The sequence below is a fragment of the Aegilops tauschii genome, chromosome 6 (assembly GCF_002575655.3).
Source record: "Aegilops tauschii subsp. strangulata cultivar AL8/78 chromosome 6, Aet v6.0, whole genome shotgun sequence".
In the NCBI taxonomy this organism is placed as follows: domain Eukaryota; kingdom Viridiplantae; phylum Streptophyta; class Magnoliopsida; order Poales; family Poaceae; genus Aegilops; species Aegilops tauschii.
In genome coordinates, this window is record NC_053040.3 from 405,373,534 (window position 1) to 405,387,859 (window position 14,326).

The following is a 14,326-nucleotide window of genomic DNA, read 5'->3' on the forward strand; positions in this document are numbered from 1 at the left end:
GTCATTGTCCATAAATGCATCTCACCGATGCTCCCGAGGGCCCCAAGTGGATTAGAGCTGCAGTCAGCCGTCGACCACCTTTGGAGACCATCGGCCACAAACCATGGCGTCTGCCTTGCCGCCGCAGCTGTTGTACATGAGGAGGCCAGATCTGGTCATTCTCCACACGTACACACCATGCCACACCCACGCCTCCATGGGCCAACGAGCAACACAGCCACGCCCGCTACCAACCGATCAAGGACACTAGATCCATCGTGACCCGGTGTGGAGCAGGTGAGCAGCAACACCATAGGCTTGAGGCATGAGGCAAGCAGCCGCCGCAACCGAGGCAATGATGCCGGCAGCTGCAGCCGAGGCCGAAGATGGGACGCCTTATGTGGATCCGCAAGATGGGGAGGATGCATACATGGATACATACATACATAATACATAATACATACATACATACATACATACCGTGCAATCACCTGTCTGGTCTGGTTACATCAGCCATTGTCATCATCAAAAACTAAAACAACCTCAAATCACAAAGGGGGTAATTCTTTTGCTCTACGGGACAAGAAAGCGCAAAGGGAACCAAATTAGGCAGGCAGGCTTACATGAAAAGACGGGGAGCGGAGGCGGGAGAGCCTAGTGCCAAGCATGTGCGAGCAAAAGGCACACCCCTCGAGCTTGCCTCCCAACTGCTACAGTAGTACCACCACAAACTAAAACCCATTTGTGTACTACACCACCCATCCCTGTTCCGGCCAAACATACTAGGATTTGGGACGCTAATGCGTGGACAAACCCGCGGGACGCACAGATTCTCTCGGGATAGCCATGCTCTCACCTCGCTAATACCCGAGTAAGACACCAACGTTAGGACTTTTAGTCACTGGTCACATGTACTTTGGGGCTAAAAAGAAAAGGGGTTAGTGAAGTTGCCTGCGTTTGGCATAACGTGCGAGGTGAGATCGACTTTCAGAGACCTTGATGGTTCCCTACCATAGAAGTTAGGACAAAGAGAAATATATGTTCAGACTTCAGAGATGTGTAGCGCATCAAGGCGCCTTGTTTGCGCCTTTGTCATGCACGATCCGTCGACATCTTGGCGAGATCAAAGCGGCTCCAAAAATGGGCCGTCGAAGCTGCCAGTTTGCCGTGACGTCTTGGCTGTGCAGCTTGGCCTTGTGATGGTGGTCAAAGGCAACCGCTTTGTACTGCTCGGTGACGGAGGATCACACATTCACACGCTCTCACACACAAGATGAGCAGCGGCATCTTTCGCTGATGGGCTTGGTCACCCTAGCTCGCCCAGTCAAACACAGTGTGCAGGATGATGACATTAGCAACGGCAGTGGAGACTGAGAGCGTGGGGACTGTGGGCGCAAAGATCTTCTGCTACTGTTCTGTACTGTACTGCCTGAGTAGCAGTGCTGGCTGGCCAGGCAGATGTGCATGTACGTCGTATATTCACACAGATACGCCTTCTTTCTTTCTTTTTGTTTGTTTATATGTGTGCCCTGACATTAAAAAATATGGCTGGTGTGCTAATTGTCTTGGTTGCCACTAAGCGCCATCATTCAGATCAGACGATGGACTCCCATGGAGACGATGCGTGGCAAGGAAAATGTAATAAATATCAAAAGCTCATCTCCGCAAAAGCGGAAAGCTGATCATGCGGACCTGAGGAAAACCCAGATTTGGACAGGCATTATGATCCATGCCCCCATGCTCTGGGCTTTATCGGACACGCTTAATTTCTTCCGCTAGTGCGTGCATCCAGAGCTTCGAGGGGGCAAGCTGTGTCTGAAATTATCCAATAATTATGCCGCCTTTTTTTTCAGTTTAAGCGTGGCATCTCATGAGTGTTCATAGTCATAGGGATAAACCCGGAGATGGCCTTTTGATGGCCCCGTATACGTACGTTCTTGCAGTGTTTCTACTATAGCACACGTACACGAGGCATACACAAAACACACGGAAAAGTAGCGGGAGGGAAAAGAGAGGAGAAAAAGGTGTGGTGTAGGGGGAGGGGGGCAAAGGCAGCAGCACAGCGAGGCAAAGCAAAGCAAAGCAGCCCTCATTTCACTGAAAAGAGAGGTCACGTCTTTCGTGCTCGTGCTAGCTAGACTGCAATGATTTCTGGCCCCGAGGAGGGGGTATGGGCATGGCCATTTGATGGCGAGGCCTCCCGTCCCTGTGGAGCGAGAGAGGTGGCGCATCATCATCAGAATAGGAATAGCAGCGAGTAGTCGCATTAGGAGGAGGGGTAATCAGCCCATGTCTGATTGACTGTTTTTGGTTTCTTCCCTCTTTTCTTTCCTTCTGAACTTCGGTTCACTGTTCTCTGTAACTATTCTTTTCCCCTATAATGCCACGGCAGAGCTCCTGCCTTTTCCCGTCAAAAAAAAAAAAATGGCCCAAATCTTCTGAATTGGTTGCCTCACGCACAGCTTGTACCACATCAGTGCATGTACTGATGTACATACCATGCTTCTGAATCAGCTGAACCACAAGTGAGTAGAGTACCATGCATGACATGGCAAGGCCTAGCAAGTAGTATGGGCGGGCTGCCATGGATTCCTTATCATATTCGAGCCGCAAGGAAAATACCTGCCATTTCCCCGGAAAAAAAGCTTGCCTCCACCACCGGGTGCCTCCGCAGCTATCTATCCATCCATCCATCTATCTATGTAGTGGAGTACTCCCTCCTACATGGCACTGTTCATATGATGCCCGCCTACTGATTTGATACGAACTGAACTGATGTGCGCAAGCACTACACATGCTGCTACAGTAGACGACAGCGCCACTGGATGCGGTGTATTTATCTTCCTTGTCACTAGGATACTAGGGTTTATCTGCTATTTAATCTGGTGCTTGATTCTTCATCCGTAATGCATGGTGACCAAGGTTCCCTTGTCCATTTGCCTCCGCTTCAGTCAGGCCGGGCGGGCGGGAGGCGCTTCCTCCCTGTCATCTTCCGGGCCTTCCTCCGGCCAAAGATACTTTTGATCCCTTGTTTATTTCCCCCAATGGAATTGGCACGCTGACACACGCCTCCCGAGCCCGCTGTCCAGCTGCGGAATTCTTTTGCTGCAAGAATCCCTCAAAGGTGTTGGCCGCCGGCCGTGGTGGTCTGTGACAGTCAGTCGTGGCGCAGTACAACCACGCTCTCCTCCAATAAAGCTAATGCCTTTCTCGGATGGGATCAATACTAATCTTCTCCTTTTAGGGTAGGATTAGCCTAGGCCACTCGATTAACAGCGCACTCTCACTGTTTTTCACAACTATAGTAGTACTAGCTTGAGTTTTCACACAGGCCCCAAGGAGGGCGGCCAGGCCATAAAATAAAAGGGTGGAAAAGAAGAATTTTTCTCCCCTCCTTTGCCTTGCTCCAATACTGAGGTCCCTCCAATATTCTACTCCTACTCCGGCGAGCGAGCGAGCGAGCAGGGGTCAGGCGGCAGGCAAGTCTGCCCCCTCCCTGCCCTGCTTTTGTACCTTTGCTTGCAGCCAGAGCGCAGGCATCTTCCTTTGTGTCATTTGCTGCTGACAACACATCAGAGGTGAGTGAGGTGAGAGGCGGCATCCCTCCTACCCTGCCCACTGCCGCTGCCACTGGCAACTTCACTCGACTGCTTGTGCGAGAAGAAAGGCTGCGTGCGCGCTTCCTTTCCTTGGCCTCACCCTCGCCCTTGGCTTGCCTGCTTCCATGTTTGAACACACACCAGCCAGCAGCTCCTAGCCAGAGAGAGAGAGAGAGAGAGAGAGAGCCCTTCCCTAGCAATGGAGGCGGTTCCCCTGCTGCTGCTCCTCCTCCTCCTCCTCCTCTCCTCCCCTCTCGCGCCGGCGCCGGCCAACGGCCTCCTCTCGCCCAAGGGCGTAAACTATGAAGGTTAGTTGTTAATGTTCTCAAATCAAGAGCCCTACTGGTTATTCTTTGGCGTCTGTGTGTGTTTTCTTTGGTTTTCTTGCATCGGAGCTCGCCACACCTTGTTTTGTTTGTACTCTTCTTCGTTTGTTTGTTCCTCTTGCGCTGGCGTGTGACACACTGGCAATCTCTCTTCTGTTCGGTTTGCAGTGCAAGCTCTCATGACGATCAAGAACTACCTCAAGGATCCCCATGGCGTGCTCAAGAACTGGGACCAGGACTCGGTGGATCCTTGCAGCTGGACCATGGTCACCTGCTCACAGGAAAACCTCGTCACCGGCCTGTAAGTTTTCTGTCGCGGCTAGACTATGGCTCCATCACACACCAATCATTTCCTTTTGATCTTAACCCTTTGTCATCTGGCTGTTCCAATTTGTTCTCTCAGGGAAGCTCCAAGCCAGAACCTCTCGGGCCTGCTCTCCCCGAGCATAGGCAATCTGACCAATCTCGAGATAGTGTGAGTTTCTCTTGCCATCATTAGCCTTGCAAACCACCACTGTATGTCTGTTCCTTTTTTTCTTTTGAGAACACATGGGACTATGTTTCTTTTGGGCTGGAAGAGATCTTCCTTACCTTTTCTTCTCCCTCTTCTCTTGTTCACAGCCTGCTGCAGAACAACAACATCAATGGCCGAATCCCGGCAGAGATTGGCAGGCTCACGAAGCTTAGGACGCTTGACCTCTCCAGCAACCACTTCTCCGGCGAAATCCCCGGCTCCGTGAGCCGCCTCAGAGACCTCCAGTACTTGTGAGTGCCCTTCTCTTCTACTGTGCCACTGCCAGACATGGATGAATGATAGATACTCTGAAGGTTTCCCATTCATGGCCTGTTCCAACATGAGCCATGATACATGCCAGTGGCTCTTCTCATTGTTTGCATTGTGCTGCCTGCTACCAGGAGGCTCAACAACAACACCCTGTCCGGCGCATTCCCTTCGTCGTCGGCTAATCTGTCGCACCTTGTTTTCTTGTGAGTATCCTCTGCTTGTTTTGCTGTTATGTGGTTGTGTACTGCCCTGCTCACTGTCAGATGGACTTCCCAATTCTCAGGGATCTGTCCTACAATAATCTGAGCGGTCCAGTTCCAGGGTCTTTGGCAAGGACATTCAAGTAAGGCCGCAGTACTGTGTAATTGTATCTTTGACCAAAGTACTATCTCTCCAGTGGAGACATGTTCACCATAAATATGGTTGAGCTTATGGGAAATTAATTGATTTTCTTGCAGCATAGTAGGGAATCCACTGATCTGCGGAGCAGCTACAGAACAAGATTGTTATGGAACTTTGCCGATGCCGATGTCCTACAGCCTGAATAACACACAAGGTTTGCTCAGTCAGTCGATCTCATCCATCGATGATTAATTTCTACCCTGCACTGATATTATATAGATGGTAACTGTTGTAATAACAACTCTTTTTACAAAAAGGTACCGTACTGCCAGCAAAATCTAAGAGCCACAAAGCCGCAATTGCATTTGGTTCTACGATAGGCTGCATCAGCATCCTTTTCCTACTTACGGGATTGCTGTTCTGGTGGAGGCATAGAAAAAATCGGCAGATTCTTTTCGATGTCGATGGTAAGTAAAAAGTCTGAAATTACTCACCGAGCTCATAATGGCCAGATGCTTGTTTAACTTGGTGGAATCAGTTACTGAGCGTGTTGGTTATTTTGCAGACCAGCACATAGAGAACGTCAACCTTGAAAACCTGAAGAGGTTTCAGTTCAGAGAGCTCCAGGCTGCAACAGAGAACTTCAGCAGCAAGAACATGATAGGAAAAGGCGGTTTTGGAAATGTTTACCGAGGGAAGCTCCCAGATGGAACTATAGTAGCAGTCAAGAGGCTGAAGGATGGAAATGCCGCAGGCGGGGAATTGCAATTTCAGACTGAAGTCGAGATGATCAGCTTGGCAGTGCACCGGAATCTCCTTAGGCTCTGCGGGTTCTGCATGACTGCCACCGAGAGGCTACTGATCTATCCATACATGTCCAATGGAAGTGTTGCATCACGCCTGAAAGGTAAAACACATCAAACTTTCAGGATGATTGTTTCTTAAAACATAAATCTGAATAATCACGAGCTAGTGACATAGCCACCATTCATCAACAGATATAAGTTGGTCTTGAAGGATTTTTTTCTGAGTAACTGACATTCTGCCAATGCTCGTTCGAAACTTCAACTTGAAAAAATGATTACAGAAAGATTTGCATTCGATTCTCACATTACATTCTTCTCCTTTGGGCATAGCTTTAGAACAAAGAATCCCACATGACAAGATATTAAACTTCGTTCTCACATAACCAATTACAGGGAAGCCACCACTGAACTGGATCACCAGAAAGGGAATAGCCCTCGGTGCAGCAAGAGGCCTACTATACCTGCATGAGCAGTGTGATCCCAAGATCATCCACAGGGATGTAAAGGCAGCAAATGTACTGCTCGATGACTTCTGTGAAGCAATTGTTGGAGATTTTGGGCTTGCCAAGCTCCTGGATCACCGTGACTCGCATGTCACCACAGCTGTGAGGGGAACTGTAGGCCACATTGCCCCAGAGTACCTCTCCACGGGCCAGTCATCTGAGAAAACTGATGTCTTCGGCTTCGGGATCCTGCTGCTAGAACTGATCACCGGACAGACTGCACTTGAGTTTGGCAAGTCATCAAATCAGAAGGGAGCCATGCTTGACTGGGTAAATTCATTGTCATACTCATATGGCACGGTGTGGTTTCAGGCATATGATCTCATCATACATGAGTCTTACTCATATGGCACTGGCTTTTATTCAGGTCAAGAAGATGCACCAGGAGAAGAAGCTCGACGTGCTTGTCGACAAGGGACTCGGAAGCAGTTACGACCACATTGAGCTAGAGGAGATGGTGCAGGTGGCACTGCTGTGCACCCAGTATCTCCCTGGTCACAGGCCTAAGATGTCGGAGGTGGTCAGGATGCTCGAAGGTGATGGGCTCGCAGAGCGGTGGGAGGCGTCGCAGCGTACTGACTCGCACAAGTTCAAGGTGCCCGACTTCACCTTCGGGCGTTGCTACTCCGACCTGACAGACGACTCGTCATTGCTGGTGCAAGCAGTTGAGCTCTCTGGACCGAGATGATAACACGACAGAGAGTTGAAGAAGGAAACATCATCAGTTGTTTCCAGCAGGACCTGTACAGCAAAACCTGCTTAAAATGGCAAACAACATAATGTAGCCAACATCTAATGATGCATTCTGTCAGGAAGTGGAGCACATCTCAGATGAACTGTACAAAGAAGAAGGGCACAACCTAGTTATCTAGGCATGGTATATTTTACATTAACAGATTCTGTAAGCTGTTGGTACAATAAAGATGACAGAGCAATATTTTTTGAGATGTAAGTTTTGGTCCTGTTTCCCCCTTTTGTCTTCTCTGCCTTCACTATTTTTAGTTTGTATTGGATTGCAACGACCTGGCAGTTTCATGTTGTCTTCAAACTGATAGAGCTCCAGACTCTAGTCTACTAATTTCCTTTGTAACTTATAATCTAGCAAATCTTTGTCAAGAAAGTAGTGAACATGTTATGTGCATTTCCAACTAAATGCAACTGACATCATAACTTGATGGCAAAGATCTGCATTAATTTGTCTAGAAAAGAAGATCTGCATCAAATACAGCAGCAAACAAAAGAACAAGCAAGAAACAACCACAGCAGATGGAATTAGGCTCTTGCGCGCTTTTATGTTCCACCAGCAGGGTCAGTGATGTTGCCCTGTTCACTTCTTGACAAACTCCACAGAGTCAACCCAGCATCGGACCATATTTCCTCGCTCAGCCACTGTATGACAGTGCAGGAATGTGGCCCGGGTGCAAGCTATTTTAGTTCATATAGCTGGAATTTTGTGGATAGGTTTGGTTTGTGTTACCAGAAGGCCGTTCCAGGGCAAAGAGCTTCCAGTTTTTATTTGATGTGTTAATTCCGGGGCACGGCTAAATAGCAGTCGCCCGCTAGAGAAGAGCAGCACGGTCACTTTCAGACAGGCAGTGTAGTGCTGTCAGAAGGACAGAACGAGCAGGCGACACGCTCCACCCGGAACTGGATCCTCAAACATAGAGAAGCTACAGTACCCTAACTTTCCTTCTATTAATCCATACAATTAAGGCTAAAATAACTTAAATTAATTTTTAAATTACAGATCTAGTATATACATTCATAGTAATTACATACAAACAAGTTGATGGTGAGATAAAATTAATTTTGGATTTTTTTATATCTACAGTAATTACCAAAAGTAAATAACCTGCTAATAGTCCCTAACATTGCTTCTTCGTTTTACACTAACGACCACTGTAGCATCATGGCTTCCCTTCTAAGTTAGAGGATCCAGCTCCGCTCCACCCTTGTAATTTCCCCCTTCTTTTTTCCCCCTTCCATTTCCAATCGACGGAGGCATCGTCATCATCGGTGTATCGAACATGAGAAATCTTGGACTTGCAGAAAAGAGGATTTTCAGAATTTTAGGTCAACTTTCAAACATTTTGTTCAAACTTTTGTAAAGAAGACTTCTACAATTTTTTGTGAAACTTTTAGAAAGTTGACTTCCACAAAAACACTTGTCAAACTTTTCAAAAGCGGACTTCCACAATTTATTGGGCGAACTTTCAGAAAAGGGCACTTTCAAATGAAGTTTTCATACTTTCAAAATTCTCACAGCGTTTAGAAATTTGTACTGTACTATACTTTCGGAAACACCACAGACACACAAACTTCCATAACATCAGAAAATCTTAGGCCCAACTTTCAGAAAATCCGGGGAAGCTTTCAAAAAAATTCAAGAATAAAAACTTCAAACAAATTAGCCTTGGTGGATGTGGCAGCCCATTTTGCCACTGCGGAACCCGGTAGCCACGGGGACCTCGTCGGTGGTCAGATCCGGCTGAGCCCGCCATGGGAGCGTCAGGATTCGGCTGTCATGGCCCATCACCAAGGGTCCCGTCATGCCCCGCAACTGTGGCTTCTGGTTCGCTGTCGAGGAGTCCGGATGCGCCATGAAGCAGCCTTGGACACAACGGCACTGTGGCTCATCAGCTATCGCAGGTGGAGTGCCAGCCATAGCCTGGTGTGGCGATGCCACATGTAGCCAACGCAGGGCAGCAACTGTTGAAGTGTATATGTGGATTTCCTAGCCCTTTCCATCAGTTCGGACTTTTGGTTGTGTTGGCTAGTGCATGAAGCTTGACATGGTACCAGAGCCTAAGGTCTTGAGTTCAAGCCCTGGCTTTCGCAATTCATCCAAAAATTGTTGTTGCCCCCTCTGTCTACGTATAGGCCTCTTGAGCCATACCTCTGAGTCAATTTGCGCGTTGACATCCCGCATCACACATGAGAGGGGGTATTGAATTGTATATGTGGATTGCCTAGCTCTCTCTCCATCTCACACGACATTGAAAATAAGCTACTAGAGAAGGCTATAGAGCTGAGAGGATAAGAAACATGTGGAAGGGATAAGCGGAATAAGTGGATGAGAAAAGGGAAGGGAAAAGATAAGGTGGTGTAAAGTCGTTCTATGTGTGGTTCTTAGATCAGAACCAAGTGAGCAAATGCAGCGAATTCTTCAAACCAGATTCGTTCACATTGTACACAAATGAGAAAACTAACCTGCACCAAGCAGTTGTGAAAATGAAAAGCAGGGAATGAGCACACAAGCGTTAGGCGGATCAGCACACACTGTACACCCCATCTCAGTCTGAATGACATGCTCTGCAGTTGGGCATGTCTTTGAATAATACCTCATACTCACTTTTGAAGAGTTATGCGCCTGTTAAATCACAGCAAGGGGATAATAGGATAAGAGGGTGGAAAGCCTAAAGCGTGATACGGCATGGTCATTTTCATCACAATTTTTGTTGTTCCTCTATTTATCTAACACTGAGATTTCCATGCAAAGTTACAATTTCGGACCATTATAATAAGGAAATGATAGAAGGCTTTAGAGTATATGTAATGCAGTGAAAGTAAGTCAAAGGGGAGATGAACGACGACATACCAATTGGTCAAAAGTCTCCTGTGTTGTTGTCTGGTGGTTTTGAGCTCACCGATCTTCGAAAATTATAGGAGATGTATGTTACATGCACACACAGAAAAACTTAGGCATTTCCAGTGCTAACTATGGCAAGAGTAAGGAAACAAATGTGCTCAAAGCCAGCATGGTACACTAAATATTATTTTTAAGGATGACTAAAACTTGCTAACACCCTATACTATAGTTCATAGTCATGGTTGGAAGTTGGGACATGCTTTTCAGTGATGTATCCTTGGCAGTCATGCTACTCACACCAGCACATGTGAGCTACTAGCAGTTAAGGATGCTAAGAGAATCCCTCACAAAAGGTGGACAATGGGCCAAAGACAACCCTGATGTGTTCTTATAATTCAAACTGGCTTGGCCCTACTGCAAATCTGTCACACAGAACTTCAGATATTATCTATTAAATCTAGGTGCAAAACAAAGCAGAGTGCCACATCATGACATTCACCCATCGTAATCCTATTCCAATCCAATGAAAACAATTGTAGAGAAAAAGGCTCTCAGTACTCAGTAGAGTGTTCATCACATTACACTTCACAGAATATACATCTAGAAGCATCTATAGTTTTATATGAAACAATAGAGCTCAGTAATAATCTTTCCACACTAAATTGCAAACAGAGTACAGAATTACCGCAACAGCACGCAGGCACAATCATGGTAACATATACGTAGTCCATAGTCATGCCTTAGAAAAACGGTTACTGTTTTCTGTTAGCAGTATGCATAGGAACTACATGTAGGGAAAGATTATCAGAGTGCTACTGTCTATGATGAGCATAGCTTGTATAGAAATTAAGATAGTATAGTCCTGTAAGCTTTTCTGGAACTGAATATATTCTGCAAGCTTCTCCAATACATCCAGTATAAGTTTGTTGACAGGCTTGAGTCTGTTTCAAAAGATCTGACGGACAAGATTTGCTCAATTATTTGTAGTATTCACTATGTTCATATATGAAGCAAGTCGGCTAAGACTTCTGAACTTATTATGCAGCAGCCAAGATGATTATGTACTCAGATTATGAAGCCACCATGCAACAGTACCCACCTTGGCCATCCTATCTTAAAATAGTAACACAGTATTAGCCGTCCACAATCAACAAGAGTATATTTGGTAAATTTCAACTGTACTAACCACCCAACATCAAACTATGAATCATCGGTAACATGCTTAAGCTCAAGCCTTTTTTATAACAACAAGCTCTAAGTTTGTCTGTAAATTAAGCTCAAGTCTTTCAGCGAAGTTATTTCAAGACTTGGATCCATAACAAGTCATTTCAAGACTAGCCTGCAATAACGCAAGCTAACAGCTAATTAACTGGACTTCCAGTCACAGATAGTCGAGTCATGGAAGAGATAGGTTAGAGATTTAACAAACCAAAACCTATGAATAACTGCAGCGAAGAAAATGCAGAAGATGCCAGTAAATGCACTTCCTAGACTGAACATCACCTTAGATATTTGCAGATCTATACGGTCCCACTGAAACTATCTAGTGACATGGCAGGGTGCTTTAAAACTTTTCTCGTGTATCTTCCGCTTCCTGTCTCTTGATGAGGTTCCAAAAGGTAGAACAGCTAAGGGGAGTACGAACGAATGGCACAAAACCTCAGACTTTGGAATCCAGAGACCCCTTTTGCAAAAGATGTGCACAAAGAGAGCAAGGAGCATCTCCCACCCTTTGCCTGCTTTTGTTATACCACATTGCCTTCTAATTCTCCTATCTTTGGGTTTATTCCAGTAATCTAGTTCAAGAAACAGGCAGTTCCTTTTATACAAAATCTGTACGATTTGCTTCAGAAAATTCTTAGTTTGCCTATAATTACGAATTCATTAGGAAAAGATGAATACACATTCATCCCTAAAATGGAAACTAGCTAAAATACAACATAAAGTGTAACCCCTTATACATTAGTAAGTCTTCAAACTGGGTTTCTCAAATGTTTTGACTCCTGTTCAATTAGATGATTCCAGATTACGTGAAAGTTGTTACCCTTTTATTCTCTATATGTGCCAAATTCCAACGAATAATTGACAAAAAATGATGTAGTATTTGAGAATTGGCATCGAGACAAGCAGCGTAGCAGCAACATCCACGTGCAACCACAAGACGCACAGCGGCATTCATCGCCACCACAAATGACACCACCTGTCACTCAGTGGATTCCACTGCCACCCTCCTATTAGTACTCCTCACAGAAATTCCAACACTGACTGCATCCGCTCACTCCCAAGTAAGTTCAAGAAAAGGATCAAAAGCCACGGGAGAAGAGGAACATGAGAAGATATGTATTCTCCTAAATAGGACACACTAGAGACTAGCCACAGTCTTCGGTAAGACCCCTCCACCTACAAGTTGCAAGATTTATATGTTCATGAATTGCAATTTCAACAGCAACCTTTTGGAGAACGAAGCTGGAAGGATAAGTTTTCCATGGGCCAGGCCATGCGATGGATGCCATGCAGCACCAAGCACAGTATACTGCTGTGCTGATGCTGCATATCTCTGTGCATCTTGTGACACACAGGTTCATTCTGCTAACCGTGTGGCATCACGCCATGAGCGTGTGCGTGTCTGCGAAACCTGTGAGAGTGCACCAGCAGTGCTGGCATGCCATGCAGATGCAGCAGCACTATGTACCGCCTGTGATGCACAGGTGCACTCTGCCAACCCAATTGCTCAGAGGCACCAACGAGTGCCTGTGCTGCCACTCCCAGCTGTTGCCATTCCAGCTGCCTCTGGCTTCGCGGAGGCAGAAGCTTCTGTCACTGCCCATGGCGATAAGGAAGAGGGAGAGGAAGTGGACTCTTGGCTCCTCAGAAGAAATTCTGATGACAACAATTGTGCCAACAAGATAGATCGATACTACAACCTTGTCGGATACAATATGTATTACGACAACATCACTTGTGACCCAAGACCAGAAGAACAATACAGAATGCAAGAACAGCATGTGCAGAACAGGTACATCGAGAAGGAAGGGTGTGAGTGTGTAGTACCTCCACAAGTCGTCATGGCAAGTGAGCAGCAAGAGAGCGATTATGGAACTATAGGAGCAGGGCAGGCTGCCTCCGTTACCGCTATGACCAGTACCTACACAGCTTCCATCAGCAATGACGTGAGTTGATCTATTACTTTGCTTAAATTATCATTCGGCGATCTATTTATGTTTTGAGTTCGTACCACTTCAAAGCAGCTCAGGTTAATCCATTTCTGCGTTAAAATAATATATCAAACAGATTGATTGAATTAATTATTGTCACAGCTCACTTAGGATACAAGATGCAGATTATTTGCCTATTTTCTCCTTCCTCTTTTCTCTCTTCTCTACTTTTTTCGATCTTCTAGGTCAGGCTTTTTAGCCTGATATTTTCTGCAAGTTCTTTTCCCACATACTGTATCCAAAAAGGAGCTGTCCAACAGAATGTTTGACTGCTCTTTATTCCCTCAGACCTAAAATAATGTAGAAGTCACAAAAAAAAATGTAGAAATAACTCCCAGAGAACTTAGGCAGCTTGTTCCTCAGCATCTAGACTTTGAACTGCTGTTAGTTACTTACGGATCTCAAACTCATCTACCGGCATATAAGTGCAGGTTTTGTAGTTTGGGGGGTCAAGGTCTCATTTTCATCTTATTGCAGGGTGTTCAAAACCAGCACTTCTCATATTATTGAAGTATTTCAGTGACTATTTGGCAATTCTATCTCAGATATCTTTCTCATCAATGGAGGTGGGTATAGTACCGGACAACTCCAGACCAGATATCTCAAACAGCAACATCCTGACTAGCAGTGAAGCCATGGAGCTCTCAGGCCATTCACTTCAGATGCCAGTGCACTTCAGCTCCATGGACAGAGAGGCCAGGGTCCTCAGGTACAAGGAGAAGAAGCAGACGAGGAAGTTTCAGAAAACCATAAGGTATGCAACAAGGAAAGCATATGCAGAAGCACGACCACGGATCAAGGGTCGATTCGCTAAAAGATCAGATATAGAGCATGAGGAAGACCACATGCTGTCACCACCAGCCCTACCAGATACTAGTAGTTATAATACTGTTCCATGGTTCTGACGTAATGAGATAACAAAAAATGTGTTGACAGACACATGGAATGATGGACACTGTAATCATATGGTTCAGTGCATTGTGCAAGTGTCCAAAATCTCTTGTAAATCATTTAAGTATGCTCTGAGACCATATGAAGACAAATCAGTGTGTGGTCCAACGTAAATGTGAAGTGTGACATAAGAGAAAACATGTAACAACAATTCCAGTATTTCACGCGATTATCAAGAATAGCAACAAAGGTTGAGACTTCTACTGTTAATAGCATTTTTACATGTCAAGAT

The 14,326-nt window shown here is 45.7% G+C and overlaps 2 protein-coding genes and 1 long non-coding RNA gene across 3 annotated transcripts; 2 read left to right on the forward strand and 1 right to left on the reverse strand.

Annotated features, from left to right (window-relative positions):
* The first annotated feature begins 1,878 nt into the window (after positions 1-1,878).
* Positions 1,879-7,310, forward strand: LOC109783454 (LRR receptor kinase SERL2). The gene is made up of 11 exons (XM_020342061.4): positions 1,879-3,886; positions 4,073-4,205; positions 4,308-4,379; positions 4,526-4,669; positions 4,820-4,891; positions 4,972-5,031; positions 5,147-5,244; positions 5,348-5,497; positions 5,596-5,937; positions 6,230-6,609; positions 6,707-7,310. The coding sequence occupies exons 1-11, from the start codon at positions 3,778-3,780 to the stop codon at positions 7,025-7,027; spliced, it is 1,881 nt and encodes a 626-aa protein (XP_020197650.1). The 5' UTR covers positions 1,879-3,777; the 3' UTR covers positions 7,028-7,310.
* LOC141026269 (uncharacterized) lies at positions 6,080-13,193 on the reverse strand. The gene is made up of 5 exons (XR_012188002.1): positions 13,164-13,193; positions 12,980-13,073; positions 9,938-9,990; positions 9,550-9,709; positions 6,080-7,094 (listed from the first exon to the last, which is right to left on the reverse strand). It is a non-coding gene; the product is annotated as an uncharacterized lncRNA (long non-coding RNA).
* LOC109783455 (zinc finger protein HD1) lies at positions 10,175-14,183 on the forward strand. The gene is made up of 2 exons (XM_020342062.4): positions 10,175-13,098; positions 13,689-14,183. Exons 1-2 carry the CDS (start codon positions 12,349-12,351, stop codon positions 14,046-14,048), a joined length of 1,110 nt encoding a protein of 369 aa, XP_020197651.1. The 5' UTR covers positions 10,175-12,348; the 3' UTR covers positions 14,049-14,183.
* The last annotated feature ends 143 nt before the right edge of the window (positions 14,184-14,326 follow it).

What these genes read in the sequence shown, in the direction of transcription:
- LOC109783454 (XM_020342061.4), top strand. Translation starts at nt 3,778, where the DNA reads ATGGAGGCGGTTCCCCTGCTGCTGCTCCTCCTCCTCCTCCTCCTCTCC. An exon ending in CAAGGGCGTAAACTATGAAG is followed by an intron (nt 3,887 to 4,072) that starts GTTAGTTGTTAA and finishes TTCGGTTTGCAG; the next exon opens with TGCAAGCTCTCATGACGATC. An exon ending in GAAAACCTCGTCACCGGCCT is followed by an intron (nt 4,206 to 4,307) that starts GTAAGTTTTCTG and finishes TTGTTCTCTCAG; the next exon opens with GGAAGCTCCAAGCCAGAACC.
- LOC109783455 (XM_020342062.4), top strand. Translation starts at nt 12,349, where the DNA reads ATGTTCATGAATTGCAATTTCAACAGCAACCTTTTGGAGAACGAAGCT. An exon ending in CAGCTTCCATCAGCAATGAC is followed by an intron (nt 13,099 to 13,688) that starts GTGAGTTGATCT and finishes ATTCTATCTCAG; the next exon opens with ATATCTTTCTCATCAATGGA.